General features: G+C 53.8%; 8 protein-coding genes across 8 annotated transcripts; 4 read left to right on the plus strand and 4 right to left on the minus strand.

Annotated features, from left to right (window-relative positions):
- Positions 1–38: 38 nt before the first annotated feature.
- Positions 39–653, plus strand: HETIRDRAFT_330334 (uncharacterized protein; the record flags this gene model as incomplete). The annotated part of the gene is made up of 1 exon (XM_009553838.1): positions 39–653. The coding sequence occupies one exon, from the start codon at positions 39–41 to the stop codon at positions 651–653; it is 615 nt and encodes a 204-aa protein (XP_009552133.1).
- A 253-nt stretch (positions 654–906) lies between these two features.
- Positions 907–2,054, minus strand: HETIRDRAFT_412221 (uncharacterized protein). The gene has a single exon (XM_009553840.1). The coding sequence runs from the start codon at positions 1,754–1,756 to the stop codon at positions 1,592–1,594; it is 165 nt and encodes a 54-aa protein (XP_009552135.1). The 5' UTR covers positions 1,757–2,054; the 3' UTR covers positions 907–1,591.
- HETIRDRAFT_446738 (uncharacterized protein) lies at positions 907–8,240 on the plus strand. Its single transcript, XM_009553839.1, has 28 exons — positions 907–2,067; positions 2,148–2,189; positions 2,385–2,482; positions 2,505–2,571; positions 2,627–2,657; positions 2,718–2,836; positions 2,897–2,983; positions 3,037–4,217; positions 4,282–4,507; positions 4,564–4,574; positions 4,635–4,777; positions 4,836–4,900; positions 4,969–5,119; positions 5,159–5,197; positions 5,247–5,358; positions 5,419–5,549; positions 5,591–5,754; positions 5,805–5,863; positions 5,917–6,157; positions 6,212–6,317; positions 6,368–6,439; positions 6,490–6,998; positions 7,055–7,105; positions 7,162–7,241; positions 7,307–7,437; positions 7,505–7,659; positions 7,714–7,847; positions 7,906–8,240. The coding sequence occupies exons 1-27, from the start codon at positions 1,846–1,848 to the stop codon at positions 7,831–7,833; spliced, it is 4,413 nt and encodes a 1,470-aa protein (XP_009552134.1). The 5' UTR covers positions 907–1,845; the 3' UTR covers positions 7,834–7,847; positions 7,906–8,240.
- A 53-nt stretch (positions 8,241–8,293) lies between these two features.
- On the minus strand, positions 8,294–9,446 carry HETIRDRAFT_330210 (uncharacterized protein; the record flags this gene model as incomplete). Its single annotated transcript, XM_009553841.1, has 4 exons — positions 8,294–8,374; positions 8,475–8,613; positions 8,741–8,838; positions 8,952–9,446. 4 exons carry the CDS (start codon positions 9,444–9,446, stop codon positions 8,294–8,296), a joined length of 813 nt encoding a protein of 270 aa, XP_009552136.1.
- A 318-nt stretch (positions 9,447–9,764) lies between these two features.
- On the minus strand, positions 9,765–11,712 carry HETIRDRAFT_66356 (glycoside hydrolase family 16 protein; the record flags this gene model as incomplete). The annotated part of the gene is made up of 9 exons (XM_009553594.1): positions 9,765–10,339; positions 10,402–10,462; positions 10,514–10,677; positions 10,742–10,757; positions 10,819–11,062; positions 11,131–11,170; positions 11,227–11,307; positions 11,360–11,487; positions 11,568–11,712. 9 exons carry the CDS (start codon positions 11,710–11,712, stop codon positions 9,992–9,994), a joined length of 1,227 nt encoding a protein of 408 aa, XP_009551889.1. The 3' UTR covers positions 9,765–9,991.
- Positions 11,713–12,797: 1,085 nt separating this feature from the next.
- HETIRDRAFT_148298 (glycoside hydrolase family 16 protein) lies at positions 12,798–15,119 on the minus strand. The gene is made up of 10 exons (XM_009553842.1): positions 14,823–15,119; positions 14,635–14,762; positions 14,494–14,574; positions 14,374–14,413; positions 14,073–14,316; positions 13,975–13,990; positions 13,722–13,885; positions 13,559–13,619; positions 13,201–13,485; positions 12,798–12,939 (listed from the first exon to the last, which is right to left on the minus strand). The coding sequence occupies exons 1-10, from the start codon at positions 14,971–14,973 to the stop codon at positions 12,886–12,888; spliced, it is 1,224 nt and encodes a 407-aa protein (XP_009552137.1). The 5' UTR covers positions 14,974–15,119; the 3' UTR covers positions 12,798–12,885.
- Positions 15,120–15,466: 347 nt separating this feature from the next.
- HETIRDRAFT_106543 (uncharacterized protein) lies at positions 15,467–15,876 on the plus strand (the record flags this gene model as incomplete). Its single annotated transcript, XM_009553843.1, has 3 exons — positions 15,467–15,660; positions 15,754–15,768; positions 15,831–15,876. The coding sequence occupies 3 exons, from the start codon at positions 15,467–15,469 to the stop codon at positions 15,874–15,876; spliced, it is 255 nt and encodes an 84-aa protein (XP_009552138.1).
- Positions 15,877–16,329: 453 nt separating this feature from the next.
- Positions 16,330–18,656, plus strand: HETIRDRAFT_455544 (uncharacterized protein; the record flags this gene model as incomplete). The annotated part of the gene is made up of 3 exons (XM_009553844.1): positions 16,330–16,964; positions 17,165–18,184; positions 18,269–18,656. 3 exons carry the CDS (start codon positions 16,330–16,332, stop codon positions 18,654–18,656), a joined length of 2,043 nt encoding a protein of 680 aa, XP_009552139.1.
- Positions 18,657–19,458: the final 802 nt, after the last annotated feature.

Genomic DNA, 19,458 nt, shown 5'->3' on the forward strand with positions numbered 1-19,458 from the left:
AGGCTCTGCTCTATTATTCGCTATATCCACTTGCGACAATGGTGACGACGCGTAAACGCGCGCGCGCCGGTGAGGGTGACATTGGTTTGCCAACCCCTGCAGATGTCTCTACACCGAAAAAGAGCGACCTGCCCGCGAAACCTGCAAGCAGAGGCATGCGCTCCGTCTCGGCCCCGCTCTCGAATACAAGCGCCTCGAGCACCATCTACGTCCTAGCATTCATCGCCGCCACGTTCTTCGCGTTCTACGCGTATCGCACCGTCTCCACAACACTCGGGATCATTAAGCAAACCACGCCTTCCGTGCACAGCAACAGTTGGAGCTTAGGATTCTTGAAAAAGCATAGAGGGAAGGATAGCCCAGCTGGTGGGCGGCACGAGAAGGGCATAACAGTCGAGAGCCGTATCGAGGAGCTGGCGAACGCGCTCGGGGTGCCATCGCCTGATCTCGCTAGAGCGATTGCAGGTGCCGTGAGAGAGTACGTGCCCCCAGCGTCATTGTCGTCGATTTCGAAACAGGCGGAGAAGACAGGTGGAAAACAGGTTGTGGATAGACTACTTGGGAAAGAGGATAAGGACTCGAGTGTCATTGGAAGCATAGGAGAGACACTTGGGAGCGTGGTCGGCCTAGATGATGGGCCAGAGGGTACGTGAGTTGGAGAACGAGTAAGGCGAGGTAATCCCGAGATATAAGTTATCCTCGCATGTTATTGGGTTCCGACGCTGTGTGAATGTACGATCCCAAGGGTCATCCGCCGATCTGCTATGTCATGGTCAAGGTGGTCAGGCAACAAGCATTCGATTTTGTGGACTCTGCGGCAGGGTCTGCCTTCGTATGAATCGAACAAACACGCAAGCAGCATGGCACAAACGTAGAATGGGAGACGTTCTAAGATAATTTCAACAAGGCTCTGGAGTCAAGTAGATTCGGGTGCACAGAGTGCCTCTGAGTACATGACACACTGATTATGCTCCACATTATCAAACGCTCGGCACAGGAATAGAATGAAAAGAGACAACGACGCACAAAATCCGAATCCTTTTCGTCGTTTCAACAGCGGTAAGAAGCTGTCCTATCTAGCGTCGTGCTTCCACTATCCTACCGAGTTGACGTTATGATAGCGGCTGTCCATCAGTGCTTAAAAAAGGAATCCTTCGCACACAAGAAAGCAATAGAGCTGTGACCATGTGACCCCACATGCGTAAAACAGAAGCACGGAAGACTTGCGGCATTAATGGCAGTGATATGTGATGGACTAAGGAAAGTAAGCACCATCTTCGACTTTGTTCCTTACCTTCCTCCGTTCAAGCGTGGGCCTAGTTGAGCCAGGTGCATTCTATCGATGCGTGCGCACAAGCGTCACTCGTATGTACATGGCACTGCGCACGGATCAACAGAAGGGTAGGCAGCGTGGCTGTATCATCCTTTCAATTGCTGCATACGATCAGCCGAGCGTTTGATCACTCGTTGGCGGCGCTCATGCTTGAACGCCATCCTTTAATGGTCAGTAGCTCCGTGATCCCTGCTTCACAGGAAAGAGAACAGACGCACGAGGGGCTAAGTATATGTGCACAGTCATGCTTCCACAAGCCTACAGCTGTTGGGCTTTCGAAGATCGTGATATGTGGATTTGATGCGCAGCTTGACCTGCATTTACCGGGCTGTCGTTGACGATCGGCGAGCGCAGCTCTCGCGGAACGGGCATTCCAGAGGATTTGAAGCGATCGCCATTTGTGCGATGAGACGAGTTGCACATGAAACGTGGTGCAGGCGGCAACGGCGGGACCGGGCGGGACCGTGACTCGAACGCGTCGGGCGCGCCGTCCAATCAGGGTATGTCGGACAATGCCTGATCAGGCCGTGGGATATCCGTACGCGCCATTTAAATCACGTCGCGTCGTGTGTTCAACCACGTCGACGCGTTCTTCCTCTCTTCCCAGCGCTAGCAGCAGAGCCGTGGTTTCCAGACCTCCCTGTCATAGATCCAGTATGAGCACCTCAGAAGGCTCGGGCGAGCAGCTCCGCTCGTGGGCGAAGAAACAATTGGGGTTCGACGACGATATCCCGGTACGTTGTTTGTCACTTGCTTCTTCTGCTTCTTTTGCTTCGTCTGCTTCGTCGTAAACCCTCTTGTAATGTGGTTTCAGTTCTTCGGGCTGGAAAAACAGTGCGCGCATGGAGCTTGCTATGTGAGCCATAGGGAGGGACGAAGGTTTATGTGTTGGTGGCAAGCGATGCCTGTTGCGTCAGGGAGCAAATGGCCTTGTATAATTACAATGTGCCGGAAGCCTCATTTTTCTTCACTTGCTGCGTCAGTGGCTGTGCTAGAAGCGGCGCCAGCGATGTGCTGTCTCGACCTTCTATCTGTGCTTTATCCCTCTCAGGCAATACTCACAATGCTTGGGAAGATCAAAGTAGCCCTGTCGACATGTCCCTATTCTGGATACGTTGTGATGGATCATCATCTCATTGTGTCGCTAATGTATGTTTTGTCTTTAGGAGAGCGGTATTCCTGCAGTGTATCTGTCCGAATTGCGGAAACATGCTAATGAATATCCGCTTGATATGAATGTATGCTATTGCCCCGTCTTCTTTTCACCATACAATGACTCTGTATTGTTACTAGTTTTCCATTGTGTTGCAAGAGGGAAGTGGTTGTAAGTGACGCTTTGACCAGCGTGCTTTCAGTTGTTGACTCTTATTGTTGTGTTTCACAGTTGGCATTGTGACGTGCCTTGAGAGTGGCTGTGATTCTGCGGTTGTGAGGCTCGGGAAACGCCTGTCGGTTCAGGATGGTGGCATTCGAGATGGATTGGGATCTCTTTCCGCATATAGGGTGTGTGTGAATTGTTATTCCGATCAAGCGTTGTTCTAGCTTTGACCGACTGCCACATAGGTCCACATAACTCGTTGTCTTGCACATGTGGCGAGTAGGGATGCCCGGGTCAAAGCTGAAAAGGCCACCAAGGTGGGGCCTTCTTCTGTAAGAGCTTTGACACGTTCCAAAACATACATAATCTTCAACGTTCACAATAGACCTTCTCATCCTCTACTTCCCATCATTTGCGCCGCAACCTTCCTCTCAAGATGGAACCTCAGGATTCTTCTTTGTCTCTTACTCGTCGTTCAGTCAACGCTAGTGTTGCGAAATCAGATTCCCGAGAGCGCTTGCTCTTGGATTCACAGCCTACTAGTACTGTGGCATCTGTTCCGTCCAAACGCCCATCAAGTCCTCTATCGAAGACAGCAAGCCCCCTTATCAAGGTCAAAGACGAAGAGTCCGAATTGATTGATCTGTCCCTGTTCGATGCACGTCCAGTCAAGAAGATCAAGACCGAGTCTGACTCTCTACCATCTCTTCCGTCAACGCCCACGAAGAAACCGCTCTCGCAAGCCAACAGAGCGTCCCCTCAGGGCATGCTCCACACGCTGCCTACTCCCCAGAGTACAGCAGATATCCGTGCGAGGATCGGTGACTTGCAGAGCAACATTGCTGACATCAATGGTCAGATCGCACGAGTCAGACGCAAGTCCATCCCTTTGAGGGCAGAACTCCTGCGTGTTGCTGCGTGGGAGAGAGATCGTGCGGACATGGAGGCGGAGAAAGCCAGGCTGAGCGCGAAGATTCCTGGCGTTTCGCGCAATGGATCTTGGGCGTCTGTCAAAGAAGAACACAATCCCGCTTTCAACATGCCAACGACACCTGTCAAGAAGGACTTCGATGAGGATGATCGTGTCAACTACCTGCTCGAGCCCTCCTCTCCTTTCCGCGGTGACGCTCACCTTCCTCAGACGCCTGTGGCATCCGGTTCGAATGTCCGGCTGCCTCCTTCGAGCCCCTCTGCTCCCCCGACAAGCCCATTCCGTTCTTCAAGTCCGTTCACCGACTCGGATGAAGAGAAACCTTTAGCTTCCACTCAAGCTGATGTGAGGCCTAAGATTGTGTTGGCCCAATCCGCAGCGGGGCAAGAGCCAGGCGGTGTCGCTGCTGGTAAGGCCAAGGCACCTGATGTCCAGCCCGTGGCCTCCAGTTCGAAGGAGCAACGTCTATTTCCCGTGCCTGCTCCTCAGGATCACGAAGTGGAAGATGAAGTGCAACAGTACATGAATGGCCAGCTGCCTAACCTCGACGACGACGACGAGGTGTACGATGACGATGGCAACTGGTTTGGACGGGGAAGAGACACATTCGAAGGCCCAGTGGCTAACGCTGATGAGTTCGTCATTTCTATTTTTTTTTCTCGATGATTCTAGACCATTGGCTGTTTGTTGTGTATTCAGCATCGATAAATTCTTGATCGCTGCTGGCAATGCCGAGCAGTTCGATGGCAACGCCAAAGTGGATGATGCCCTTGTCAAGCTCGGCCTTCCTGGGCTATACCAACCCTTGCCCGGTATGGAGGTTGCTCTCATGCCTCATCAGGCTATCGGTGTTGCATGGATGCTCGACCGAGAGAGAGGTCCGCACAAAGGTGGCTGCTTGAGTGACGAAATGGGTCTCGGAAAGGTGAAGGAGTGCATATTCAGCCTGCTCCATGAACTAACTGTGTTTCCTCGCCTCAGACTGTGCAGATGTACGCTACTCATCAGCTTGACTCACTGCCTTTCTGTGATTTTGACGCCTTTTATGATAGGTTAGCGATGCTGGTTTCGAATCAATCCCGCGACCCTCTCAAAAAGTCGACGCTTATCGTTGCTCCTCTTGCCCTACTCGACCAATGGCAGATGGAGATCGAGATGAAGACAAACTGTGATTTGAAGTGTTTGATATACCACGGTACGTCCTTAAGGAACTTCTCATACATCGTTCATTCGTTGAACATCTATCTTTGAAGGCCCGACGAAGGTCAAACGCAGGGTCGACTTGCAAAAGTATGATATCGTGCTGACAACCTTCCACGTAAGTGCGAGATGATTGATCTTCACAGAGTGAATGTTTTCTGACATGGCTGTTGGCCTGGTTTGCAGACCCTTGCGATGGAGTGGCCCGATCCCGAGGAACAGGTGAAGAAGGCCAGGAAGAATAAAAAGGGAGGCAATAAGGTCGACTACTGGGATGGTGAGAGCTCTAGTAGTGAAGAGGACAAAAAGAAAAAGAAGGTCGGGAAGAAAAGAGGATGTGCGTTGCTCTTTGACTTGACCATATCGTTGTGCTGAGCTTGTTCGGTGGCTAGTGGGAATATTGTTGCGAATGGATGTCAGTGCTTCCTTTTGTCTCTGTTGTAGTCTATTCGCTCATAGACAAGCCCAGTGGTACCGTGTCATCCTGGATGAAGCGCAGAACATTCGGAACAAAAAGACGCGTATCTCTCGCGCTGTGACGAAATTGGAGGCTGTATACAGATGGGCTTTGACTGGGTACGTTTTGTTTTCCTCCTCTCACGGTCGAACGACCCTCATTGATGATGTTGTCGGCAGTACACCTATCATCAACAGCTTATCGGATGCGTACGCAATCATCCGTTTTCTGAGAATACGACCATGGTACGATTGGGTCGAGTTCAATAACCAAGTGGCGAAGCCTGAAAGGAAACAGCGCAAGTTATCATGTCTTTACCTAAAATCTTCATCAAATTAACCCTTCACCTAGCGAGCCTTGCTGCAACTCGGCTGCAGGCGATCTTCACGTCCATGCTATTGCGCAGAAAGAAAGACACGATGCTGGATGGAAAGCGTTTAATCGAGTTGCCGCCCAAAGAGGTACACTTGACCAAACTCGGATTCACAGCGGAAGAGAGGGATGTCTACCGTATTGTAAGTCCTGTCTACATGTCATATTCAAGAAGCTTATACTCGTGCACCAGGTCGAGACCCAGTCGCAAGCGACTTTCAACAGGTTCCTCCAAGCCGGCACAGTCTTGAAGTAGGCCTTGATCGTCTGTGTGATCCAGTTTCTGGGCTGATGGGCTTCTCTAGGAACTATTCCCAAGTACTTGTGCTGCTGCTCCGCCTTCGTCAAATCTGCTCTCATCCATCGTTGATCCAAGAAAGTGGTAGCGCCTTCATCCTTCCAGTTGATGAATCAGACGAAGGTGTTTCCTACGAGGCGCGGGATGAGTTGGAGAGGGCAAGGAAGCAGGTTTCTACTGAGTTCGTGGCCCGAATGAAGTACAAGCTGAGAGACGTTGTACTCAAGAGGATGGCGGCGGAGCAAGAGGTTCGTTGTTCATTCTCCTTGATCCTCGTCCACAAGATCTAATCATTGGCACAGTCAGCGGATGCCGCCGTGGAAGATGAGGAATGTCCCATCTGTTTCGACACGTTCACCGCCGCAATTGTTACACCGTGCACTCACATCTTCTGCCGCGAGTGTATCTGTGAGTCTCATTCATTCAGCAATAGATTTTCGATGCTCATGCTATGACAGGCAACGTTCTGGCTGTTCCCAGGGTTGACGATGTCAACGATCAACAAAAATACAAGGCCAACGAACATCCTTGTACGTCCCTGAAATAAGCTACATAGATCAACACTCTGACTCTTTCTCAGGCCCCACGTGCCGCTCACCTATAACTAAGGAGAAGTTGTATGCCCGCTCGGCATTCATGCCTACAGATGAGGACTTGATGGCGGTGAGCAAAGCGCAGGCCTCCGGGTCAAACCCGACGGGAGAACGCTCCTACACCAGATTGGACTCCGATATCGAGATGCTCGACGACGAAGCAGCCAAGCCCATCGACGTGAAGGGCAAAGGCAGAGCCCGTCGGTTTGTCGCTAGGAAAAGACTTCTTCGTAAGGCGTACGACTCCGAGGACGACTCCGAGCATGAGGACGCGGACGATGATCTCAGCGACTTCATTGTGCAAAGTGACGAGGATGAAGAGGAGAAGGAAGAGAGGATGAAGTTGAAGAAGCGCCTGGTAAAGACGAAGGCCAGGCCGATCGTATTGGATTCAGATGACGACGAAGTCGTTTTCGGAAAGAAGAAGCATGTGCAAGATCTGCCAAAGGAGCAGATCCAGTTGATGCACAAGTTCTTGCCATCAACCAAGATGAAGGTGCGTTCGCTTATGGTTGAGTTCAAGGGTCGCATTTCTCATACAACACTCTGCAGCACATGATGGAATTACTTTGTGACTGGGCAGACAAGAATCCAGATGAAAAGGTTAAAGACGTTCCCTTTTAACCACGAGAACTTCTCGGCTGACCCTGCGTGCCCAGACCATTGTCATCTCTCAATGGACTCAGTGTCTAATGCTTGTTTCCGACTACCTGACAGAGAGAGGCATCGTGCACGTCAAGTATGCCTTCCATCACTCTCCACTTTCGCATGAAGATGATCCTCATATGCTGCCTCCGATCACAGATACCAGGGCGATATGGCACGCAACAAACGCGACCAGGCCGTCCGCGTCTTCATGGGCAAGGACTCGGCCACAGTGATGTTGATGTCCCTCAAGTGCGGTGGTGTTGGTTTGAACTTAACTCGCGCGAACCGTCAGTATATCTCCGATTTTTCCCTTCTCTGTATGCGATCTCAATTTCATCTCGGTTCTACTCACAGGCGTGATATCGCTCGACCTAGCATGGAGCTCAGCTGTCGAGAGTCAGGCATTTGATCGTGTCCACCGTTTGGGCCAGATGCGAGAGGTGTTCGTGCATAGACTCGTGATCGAGAACACGGTCGAGGATCGAGTGCTCATTATGCAAGAGCGCAAGGTTCGTTGTTCGCTCTGAGTTCATCCAATCGCAATTGACGTGGATTCGTTATAGCAAGCTCTTGCAGATGGAAGTCTTGGAGAGGGCGCAGGCAAGAAACTTGGACGTGAGTGCACATCATATTCTACGATAGAGGAAGTTCATGACCCGAAATCCCGCAGGATTGAGCGTTAAGGAATTGGCGAACTGTGAGTCCCAAACAATTCAGTTCGTCTCTCGCATTGCTGATCCTGTTCTGTGAACTAGTGTTCGGTTTGGACCACCGTGGCCGAGTGCTGAACTAGACCAACACTGGGACAGTCATTCCCATAACATATACCCCCCACTGTCTATGATGCCACTCACAAAGTACAGGCGCTCAAATCTTCATGCCCGCTCTATAGATGAACATGATGAAATGCTTTGCTCACTCTTGACTTCTCATGCTTACCGCTATTCGCTCTCCATGACAGTTATATTGCCTCTTTATTAATTGATGCATAGATCGAATAGTTTCAACAGTGCGTCGTAGATCTTCCAGGGTTAAACACAGCACGCGTACATGTTAGACATGTTTTTCAATGATATGATTTTTGCACAACAAACGGTCTCAGGTTCGAGAGAAGAAGTAATGTCAATTGATCAACTATGGAAGTTACCGAGCACCAGTGCTTTTCTTGAGTTGCGCCAGGACGGTGTCGACCTCACCTATGAAACGGTCGTGCAATTTTTGAAACTACCACGATAGATAGCCCGACAAGGACGATAATAAAGGAAGAAAGTGGGACGTTGGGTCAGCAGGCATACGCGGAACGGGCAGCAACGGGAATAGGCACCTCGTCAATCTCGATGGAATGTTTTCCGTATTTTCCTTTCTTGATGCTCGCTTGATGCTGCTTTCTTATCTGCGCGCGCGTGTCTTCGGCCAGCCGCGCGGCGGAATGGTACATCGCGAGCCGGGAGTCTACAGTCGGCCTGCCAGCATGGTCAGAGAAAGTGAAGTCAGTTTGATTCTACGTTCACGGAGTGTATGACCACGAAGACTCCTTGTCTTCGTGAAGGGGGGAAGGGTCGCTTTGAAGGAGGGTGAGTAGATGCGCACTTTGGTATGGGAATCTTGATCGTACGCTCGTCGGCACGTTGAGGGACGATGTTGGGCAGCTTGGAATCGTAAAGGGCCGCTTCCACGTGTTTGAGAGTCTACTAGAGCGAGCACAAACCATCGAGGTCAGAAATGCACATACCGGCAAAGAACAAGCAACAAGTATTCGCATTCATATATGCGCCTACGCATCTGGAGCGAGAGCACTCACATCTACATCAAACACCGTGATGACGAGCATCGAACCGTCCCGCACACCGACCGTCGCCACTTCCTCCAAGCGCACCCGCACGTCCTCTACGCCCTCGCCCTCAGCGCTGGGTAACGCGACGCGGACGGGCGACAGCAGCTGCGGTGTGACGCGCCCACTCGCTCGCGCGTCGAGCTGTGCGGCTTCGCGGCGGAACCACTCCACCGCGGTGCTCATTTTTGCAGACGCGCGCTCATGCTCGGCTTGCGCTTCTGGATCAGATAGAGCTTGTTGTGAGCCCGGAACCAAGGATGAGGTCGCGACGGGGCTTCGTTTGCTTGAGGGCGCGTCAGACGACTGGTCACGGTTCTTGGACTTCGCCTTGGAGGCATAAGAGCGAGAGATAATTTTGGGTAGAGGTGACAAACGAGAGCAATGCACCAGACGATGTGTGCATGGTGGAGGACGAGGAAAGTTTATGAGGGAGGACCGAAGGCCTTGTCGAAAGACTGACATGGTTTCAACGTCACAAGCGTAGGGGTACCACAGGGACCAGGTTCGATCCCAGTGCGTATGGATTTGACCCGAAAAAAGGATGGAAAAGGCCTCAATCTCCGACCCTGCGGTCCCTCAGCAAAGCCCTACCAAGGCCCCGCTCTTCCTTCGCCAAAACTCATTGTGCAAAGAGCCAGTATTAAAATGCATGGACGATCTGATAGATCGTATAGTGACCACCGCAGGGGTCGAACCTGCTTGCCATTTCGCCAGGCGGCCATTCAAATTCACCCTTCTCAGTGTGAGCCAAAATGTCAATCCACCGCCGATAGCGGACGTCAATCGTGAAGTATATGCATATTGTAATCGCGAATGTAAAAAGTGAGTGTATGTTCATACACGTAAGTATATACTCAATCGTCTAGCCCAAGAATCACCATCCCAGATGGGAACAGTAAAAACCAGATCATAGTCCATAGTCTAAGATAAGAATCCAAGTCAACACGAACAGACAAGCAACGAAGCGTCCAGTCCAGTCGGTGGAGACCACCGCGAGCGCACCAAGATCAGTACCCCATCCACCCTAGGGCAACTGACACTCCAGTCAACAAGGACGCCAGAACGAACCCTGCTTCAGAGCCTCTTGCCCGCGATGTCTCCGTCGAGCCTGGTAACCCACTAGACGCAACTGCGAGCGTGCTCGCGACCGTGACCACGGCGGTCCCCGAGTTGGAGGGTGCAGCAGATATGGTGCTGGAAGGAGGTATGGCCGAGGCCAAGGCCGGCGGAGTAGAAGGAGCGGCTGGCGTAGCGGAAGCAGCAGGTGCAGCTAGAGTCGTGTACGCTCGGAGGTAAGACACATCGAAATACGCGTCGTCGAACTTTGCTCCAGGCCCCAGCACGCTGTCCTCATACTGATAGGAGGAGAACATCAGTTACAATATGCGAGAGATATGGTGGGGTGGACCACGCTCACGCAAAGGCCAGTCGGTCCAGTTTTTCCACACGAAGGGCCATAGAACTGGGGAACGCCGGCCCTAGAAACGTATCATAAGGCAAAAGTCTACACAGCGGAAGTCCGTGCTGACCAGTCTCCGCAAAGGGTAATGTCGAATATCAGCTGCTGAGGCGTGAAGTATTGACTGATGTTGCAGGTAGATGCAGGATAGCTAGCGGAGGGCGTCCCAAAATCTGAAATATCAAGGGCGGAGGTAGACGTCGCGCTCAAGATAGATTTTGGGACGTTCGCGCGCTAATGCAAAATAGAACGCAAGAAGTCCCTCAATGCACATGATTAACGTACGAGAAGAACGTACAGTCCAGAACCACATGCTGCGAGCAGGGCAAGGATCAGATTAGAAGATGGAAGGCAGGAAGGGTGAATCCCACGCACAATATGCCCGCGGTGTCGAACTGTGTCGCCCACACCCCTCCACCCGCCTGCGCGAACCCTTCGTTGTAGCTGTTGGGCGCGGACTCGATGACGACACATCCACTCCCCTCGGAGCAGTTTGTCGCTGTTGGGTGTCCCGACTGTGCGGAGCCAGGCGCGAGCGTGCATCCGGGTAGGGTGTGGAGGGCGTATTGGTTGTTCGACGCAAGATTGATAGCTTCAATGATGTCGATTTCGCCGTCGTCTTTTACGTCGCGAACGAGGATTTTAGATTTTTGAAACATTTTAGATCTATGAGCGCTCGAAACATACTTGGCCATAGAGTACCCTTCGTCCAGAATGCAGGCCAGACCTAGACGTTTCATCAACAAAAATGACTGCGCCACGACGCGAGAATAAAACACGAACGGAGCAGCCGAAAGGAATGTGAAGAAGGTCTACGACCCACAGGCTGCCGATATCGTAAAAATCCTGCGATGTAATGCGGATCTATATAGTCGCAGTCAATGAAAGACTAGAAAGAAAGATAAGAGAGGTGTACCGAGTTTCGTTTTTGATTGGAGGGGACGTTGGAGCTGTTGTCTACCTTCATGATGGCGTGGCCTCGTGCGTCAATATATGCAAGATTCTGCTCGACCGCAGAAGACCGGTTGAGCCACCACACATCGCCTGAAGACCGTTTGCGTTCGTTTCAAACATCCGTTCAGAAACAGTGCACACAGTGATCCATTTAGTCCTGTTCAACTCACCGAGCGTCAAATTATCCCAACTGCCATAGAAATCCCACCGGTCGAAAAAACTCTGTCCAGAGTACTCGCGCACAACGTCGTAGCAAGACGCACCCAGCACAAGAGAGAGCAGGCATACGAAGACCGCGCGCCAGGACACAACCATCGTGCGTGTTCGAAAGCACCAGAGGCGCCCAAGGCGAAGGGATGGACGGGGTGGGGAGAGAGGGAAGCTGACACGGCTGAAACCCACCAAGAAGTATAAGAGCAAAATCTTCTCGAACCATGCCCCGAGAGGCGCCCTCGAATTGCCTTGCGCAGAAGTCCCTTGCCGATGCGCGGCGGACGGAGCCGTGTGTGAGAACGCAGCTGACCCACGATATCAATGCGTGCGATGCCTTCCTCGTGCTACATCAAGCCTCATCAGCCTCATGCATGTTCAATCCCAATATCGACACTGGGGCGCATAGACTTCGGGGATATCGTGTTCCTGATCGGGCAGTCCTTTCCGTTCTATATCGCAGATAAGTCGCTCGAGTGCTCTCGAGTCGCTGTCGTTTGCGCCTCGAGTGCAAGGATGGTGGCAGCTGCATTTAGGCCTGAAGTGGAGATGTGCCTTGCTATATGTTGACTTGTTAGGCCCGTCGTTGAGACGGTCTCGCAGTGGACACCACATAAGCTCACATATGCAGCGCCCGAGGAAGGGTGACTATGAGACGCCGTCAAAGAAAGGAGGACAACGGAGCGATGAACAGCTTGTCAGATGGTAGGCTTGGAGATGTCCATGTTCTCGAATAGTCAGGCACTTACCATCTTACCGATGACTTCGATAGGATGCTGAGGTGAGTCGGCGCTCGCGGCGGGCAGTGTCTTAGGAGCGATTTGAAAACTATATAATATGATGAAGCACTCCGGTTCAACAATGAATCTGATCAAGAGTGAAGGCACTACACTGGTTCTGGGATGCAGGGTGAGCACGACGGTATGACGGTCATCGTGGTGGGAGAAGAAGGATGCATCTGGATCTAGATCCAATCTAATCTAAATTCCTCGCTGACAACAACAACTTGGGAACTCAGATTGGCCGAACACTCGATCGACGATACGTCGAAACTTTCATTCATCGAAGGGCAAGGCTTTGTGGATACAAAGATCATTGAATACACGCAGACGACGCAGAAGCGAAACATTCAACGAACAGCGCCGCAAAGCCCGACCTCCACGCACGCACCCGATCACAACTATGCCAGTATCATCAGAAGTCATCTATTGATAAATCTAGGCAGCCTCTGGGGCGCACTGCGATGAAAACAATCGTAAGGTATTCTCAAGCTGAGAGTTATCGCAGCCAGTCCCAACCGCTCCGCATTAAAAGACTCCAGTCCCAGTCCGTCTGCCAGCAGGTGGTCCGTTGCCGTCGCCAGCGTCGTGCCGTCATCATAAGCGTCGTCACCAACATCATCAACGTCATAAAAAAATAAAACAAGAAAAGAATGGGCCAAAAACAAAGATAGCCCGCCCGACACACCAGCGTCCGAGTCGACGAAAAACATCGCGCCAAGCAACCGTGCGGAGCGTGAACGACAGCGTCAGCAATCACAGCACGCACTGACCCGCCTCACGGCAGTACGAGGCCAAGCGACACCAGACCCACCAAGCACGCCGCCAGCACCGCGGCACCCGCCCCGAGGCTCGTCCGACCGACAGCGGCATTCGGCGACGTGTTCGCGGTGTCCGCGAGCCCGGTCGACGCGGCGGCGCCCGCGCCCGTGGGCGTTGCGACGGCTGGCACGACGGTCTGTCCGCTCGGGATCGACCAGGCGCCGCTGGCGGCGGGCGTGGGGGCGGGCGCACCCGTCGTGTAGGCGCGGATGTAGGAGATCTCGAAGTAGGCGTTGTCGTATTTGGGGGACCCGGGGCCGACGACGTTGTCGTCGTACTATGGTGCAAGACGAGAGATGGAAACGAAAGGAGGAATCAGTGGGCGTAAGGGCAGAGGGGGAAAGACGCACGCAGCGGCCGGTAGGACCGGAACCTCCGCATTGAGGGGTGTAGAATTGCGACAGCCCAGCCCTAGATTTGGTGGGAGAAGGTGGCGTGGCCAGTCCGATCAACATGCCTCAAAATTTGTCCAACCGCAACGGCTTTAGCGCGTCAATAAGAAATAGCGCGCACCATTGTCCACAGAGAGTGATATCGAGCACGAGCTGCTGAGCACTGAAGAACTGCGGGACGTTGCAGCTGTAAGCGGGGTAGCTTGCGGAAGGGGTGCCGAAGTCCGTGATGTCAATCTCCGAGGTGGAGGTTGCGTGCAGGATGGATTGGGGGATATTTTCACGCTGAAGTTGCGGTGCGTGGTGTATGACGAACGTTCACCGTGAGCGTCCAATATACGGACTATGAATAGACAAGATGAAAAACGACTCACGCTCCAGAACCAGATACTGCGCGCGACAGGTTGTGCCCATTCAGTCAACATATACAACGCACGTGCGATATACGCCCGGATCCACAACGGACACTCACAATATTCCTGCGACATCGAACTGCGTCGCCCACACGCCTCCCCCCGCCTGTGCAAAGCCCTCATTGTAGCTGTTCGGCGCGGCCTCAGCAACGATGCACCCGCTCGCGGTGGAGCAGTCCATCGTGCCTGACTGGCCCGTCTGCCACGCGCCGGGCGTCTGCGCACACCCAGGCAGTGTGTGCAGCGCGTACTGGTTGTTCGGCATTAGGTTGATGGCCTCGATGATGTCGATCTCGCCGTTATCTGTGATGAGGATGGGTCGTTGGTGAGTGAATTATCACGAGGAGAAAGACGTCGTACCAGGCCATACGGGGCCCTTGGTCCAGAATGCGGGCCAAACCTACGACGAAGAATGTGAATAAATCGAGGGATGATGAGCTTGATTTTGAGCATCCTATGCTCAGGCAAAGAAAAACACACGGAACAGCCATATGGAATGTGCGTGAGGTCGATGATCCAAAGGCTGCCGACGCCATAAGAATCTTGAGAAGTAATGCGGATCTATGACGGCATCGATTCAGCAATCGGGCCAGGCGATCATTCCAAGTGTCGGTGACGCACCGAGTTCCGCTTCTGGTTCCACGGGACGTCCGAGTGGTTATCGACCTTGAGCACTGCCCGGCCTTGAGCATCTGTGTATGCAAGACCCTGCTCGAGCGCAGAGGTCCGGTCCAACCACCATACATCACCTGACAATCCATCCGGGGCGCATCAGCTTCTGTATGTGAGGATCAAGAGAACGCACGCACCGAGGGTCAGGTTGTCCCAGCTCCCGTAGAAATCCCACCGATCAAAGAAACTCTGACCCGAGTACTCGCGGACCATGTCGTAGCACGCTGCAGTAGGCAGCAGAGGGAGCACGGAGACGAGAAAGGCGCGCCATGAAGGAAAAGCAGGCATCGTGAGTGGATACAATTTCTATGTTGTCTGTGGTGGATACAAGGTTCAGCAGAGGACACGGGCGGCAAAAGCAGACTGAGAGCTCTATATAAGTCAGAGAGAATGTAAAAAAAACCGAGGCGCTGTTACAAAGGCTGTAGCGGTCGTGCGTCAGATCGTGGTTCGTGACGTGTTGATCGCTGCAAACGGGCCAGCAAAGAGACGCGAGGGGGTCGAGGGTTTCCCACTCCAAAAACAAACCCTCCAACGTGCCCGCTGTGCACGCCATCAGCCAGCCTTGCGGCAGAAGACGCGCCGGTCGACGCGCCTCGTGTCGCATCACGTGATACAACTGTCCTATGGACTCTCGGAGCAGCCGGCAGGACCCCCGGAGACGGCCGGCATCCTCGACACACACATCTGAGTCGACGAGTTCCAACTCAACACATCTCCTCCATTTCTATTCGCCATGTCCTAGTGCGCACCCCCTTCTCTTTTATGTAGTCTACCGTGTATGCTCACAACCTTGCGCGGGTGCTCGTATAGCGTTGTTCTTGGCCGGGCCGTCAAAACGGAATTCCTCGCGTTGGGCACGCTCGTCGGCACTGCCGCGCTTTCCTACGCCGCTGCATCCGGCGGGAGCAAGGAGGCTCCCAAGACCTCGCTTCAGGAGGTGAAGGACGCTGTCAAGATCGATTCGAGTTCCAAGTGCGTGTCCGAGTCCTGCCTTGATTTCCTTGCTGTCCTGTGGTCTGACTGGCACGTTTCTTGTGCTTTCGTTTTGCGCTTTTGTGTCTGCAGGGAGGAAGAGGACTTGTACGTGCTCCGTTTGTGCTGTGTTGCCTGTGTCTGCGGCAGTCGCTTATCGGAATGGATAGCATCAAGACCTTCATCGCAGAGGCAGAGAAGGAGTCAAAACACTGAGTGCGGGTGGACATGCGATTTGACGTGGGCGGGGAATGTTGTAGCGAGCAGACGTAGACGCCTAGAACTTCCAGCAATACAACTTTGCAACTTCGGTTCTCCTTCGCGTCCTTGACCCTCGTAGTCTTGTTTGTGCAAACATTCCGTCGTCCATCTACGAAAATACTCTTATTGAGAACATAAACGCTAGTATCCGCAACGTGAGTAGGCGGTGGCTGACTAGCGCGACCGCCATCGTTCCAAAGTCTCCAAGAATCAATTTCGTTCTCCCACCGCAGCCGGCTGTCGATTACCGCTCTTTGCACTTGCAACCATACCAGTCCCCCTCTACCTATCCGTTCACACCTTTATTCTCTCAGTCACTACCCCGGTACACAAGCACCGCATCTACAACTACTCTGACACTCTCTACACAGTATCGTCTACACAAGTAATGAATTTGGATCTACGAACATGAACGCAGCTATCACTCTCCCATCCTCGTCATCAGTGTCGTCTTTCTCGACACCATCCAAACCGCGCCCCGTTTCTATCGACACGCGCGCGCCGCGGCCGCTGCACCTTCCTCTCGTCGCCAACGGCAACAGCACCATCAGCAGCACGCACGATGACATACAACTGTCTTCGAATGCTCGCGTACCGATGACAGCGCCGCTCGCGTCCGCCCCCGCGTTTTCTACCTCCCCCACCGCCGTGTCCGCCTCGCCTTCTGCTTCCGCCTCAGCCTCGGCCTCGGCATGTGCGTCCGACGCGGACGCAGACGCGACCGCGCAGATCAAGGCTGCGCGCCGCCAGTCGTCGATATCGTATCTCCCGCCAGACAGCGCAAGGCATTGGCGTGTACGCTCGCCGACGACGCCGCTGTCGGCGGTGTCATCGATGGGAGGAATGAATCAGCGGTTGGAGCAAGGGCTAGGGAGGAGCGTGTCGTTGTCGGCGCGCGGGGAACGGGGGGCTGGTGTAAGAGAGCAGGAGAGGGAACGCGAGAGAGAAAGGGAGAGGGAGAGGGCGGCGAGGCGCGCGTCGGGGTCTGCGTTCGGAGCAGAAAAGGGCTCGTCGGAGAGGGTCGTGTTGACATTGGCGGAAAAGTGAGTTGATGTTCTTCGTGGTGTCTGCTGCGGTTCGGGGGGCTCTCGCGTCGGATGCTGTTGTGTTGGTGTAGGTACACATGCGACACATGCAGGGAGCATCCGTGCTTGCGTCCAGTCGATGAGTTCATAAGCACCCTCTCGTTCTTCTCTTTCTGAACAGGCCATTTTTCACTCCTGCTCATGTTTTCATCACTCAGGCACGCCGACCTCCTCCACTTTATTGCACAGAAAGAATCCAAATGTCTCGAGCTCCGCTCACAGCTCGTCGCACACGAATCAGAGCTCCTTCAGCTGAAGCAGAAGTGGGAGCGCATCGTGCACCGCGAGTTTGGGCGCACAGTTGGGACGTACTCACCCGCACCGCCGCAGATTACTGCACAGGGTGCGTCTTCAATGACAGCTGAATCTGCGGGGTTGGGGATGGCGCATGCAAGCAACGGAGCAGTGCTGGATGGGATTGTGGAGGGCGTACAAGGCGTCGGCAGGCTGCTTGCTGCGGGACTGAGCACAGCTGGCACCATCCCCGTCTCGCCGTCTCCGTCTTCTTCCTCGTCAGCCTCTGCACACGCACGCACGCCCTCACTTGCCGCGCGTCCCTCTCCGTTCGCAAAACGCGGGAGCGGGCATGGCGGGCACGCGGCGCACGGCTCGATGTCCTCGACTTCAACCTCTGCCTATGCGACGACCAGCAGCACGCGCCTCTCGCAGTCTTCGTCATCTTCGTTGGGCGAAGACGTGGCTCCCCCGCGGTCGGCGGCGGCGCCAAAGGCTGCGGACGGCGTCGACGACGGTGTGCAGGAGCTCATCGTGCGCGACACAGGCGCGACGCCCACCATGAGCCCGAACCCCGCGTTCTTGCGGCGCCACCCGCCTCCTCCGCTTCACCCGTCGCACTCACAGCCTGCGTCGCCTGCGTCGCGGCCAAACTTGGACAGTACGACAAGCTCGCGGATTCTGCGCCGCCGCTCGCGCGAAGTCCCGCTCGTCCCGCTCGACTCGGACAACGATGACGACGCTGCGGCTGGGGCGGGGGCAGATGCGAAGCAGGCGCTGCAGTGTCAGGACTCGGCGAGTGTGAAACAGACGCAGGCGCGCAAGCGCATGAGCGGCGGTCGGTTGCCGCCGGCGTCTTCTATGCCGGGTGCAGGCCTCGGCTCGGGGTTGGCTTGGGTGGGCACGGTCGGAAAGAAGATCGAAGAGTTGCAGGTCGGACAGACGTGCGTATTTTTTGCTCCCGTCTTTTCTCTTTGTATTTCTGTTGTATCTACTGCGGTTGGCTCACGTCGATGTTTGACGAACAGCATCTCGAAGAGCCAAAAACGCGCTTCTTGGCTGCTCGCGGACGTCTCGCAGTCGTTCCTCGCCGCCCTGTCCTCGCCCACAATACCCACCGCACATCATGCATCCCCCGCGCCTGTGACTCGGCCGCCTCTGCCCCTTTCACGGTCCGCGTCTCTCTTAGACGACGACGACGACGACGAATTTGGCGCATCTTCGGGCGCCGGCAAAGGCCTCGGTCTCGGTGTCGTGCTAACGCCCGACTCGCCCGTGCCGAAGACGCCTTCCCTACTCAAGCAGCACACAACAACAGCTACAAGGAAAGCATCAGCAACGACAACGACAACAACACCCAAGGCGCAAAGCGGGAAATCCATCGTCACTGACGATGAGGATGAGTGGAATTGGTAGATTACATTTTCTTTTCATCATGACTATATCTTCTCTTCTTTTTCTTACCCTACCACTGTCTTTCCCTTCTCGTTGGAATCTTCTTTTTCAATGCGGCCCATTGTCTTGATGACTTTTTGTCTTGCCGGCCACATGTCTGCGGTTCGGTCTTCGCCGTCCATATCCACGTCACGCGTATCTACCATCTACATAGGTTATTCCTCTGGTGAGATATATAAGTATACGTACCTGTTACCGCCGCCCGCCTCGATTCTTGCTTGCTGTGTCTTTGTGCGCATCTCGCAATGCGGGTAGGTGGGCCAAGTACGATCAGTACATACTCACGGTGTTGCACTGCTGACCTTTTTTTCGCTCGTCACAAGCTTCGATGGGGGTGTAGCTATCCGCCATTTTTTTTGGATGGCTATAGACTCCACCAGGAATCTCAGGGAGCACAAGGCGAGAGCGAGCAATTGGTGTATGGGACGGCCAACGCCGCTGAGTTCTGCACTCCGCGCGATGGGATGTTGGATTGGCGCGGGGACCGTCGTGTCCCATCCTCATCCACATCATTGCATTGGCTTGCCTCGCCGCTTTCCCTCTCCACACCTCTCACATTACGTGCATTCCACTCAGACGACCCATCGCGACACTTTCGACGGGAACAATGTCAAGGGACTTTCGAAACTCCCACCGTGCAGTACATGGTCAATGTGGGCCTGCGAGCATCCGAGTCATATCTGTGTTGATTGAGAAACGATATGAGTAGCGGTGTGATAGAGGTAGAGTGGTCAACATTGAAACTTTGGTTCTGTATTGTATT

The sequence above is a fragment of the Heterobasidion irregulare genome, assembly GCF_000320585.1.
Source record: "Heterobasidion irregulare TC 32-1 unplaced genomic scaffold scaffold_12, whole genome shotgun sequence".
Lineage (NCBI taxonomy): Eukaryota > Fungi > Basidiomycota > Agaricomycetes > Russulales > Bondarzewiaceae > Heterobasidion > Heterobasidion irregulare.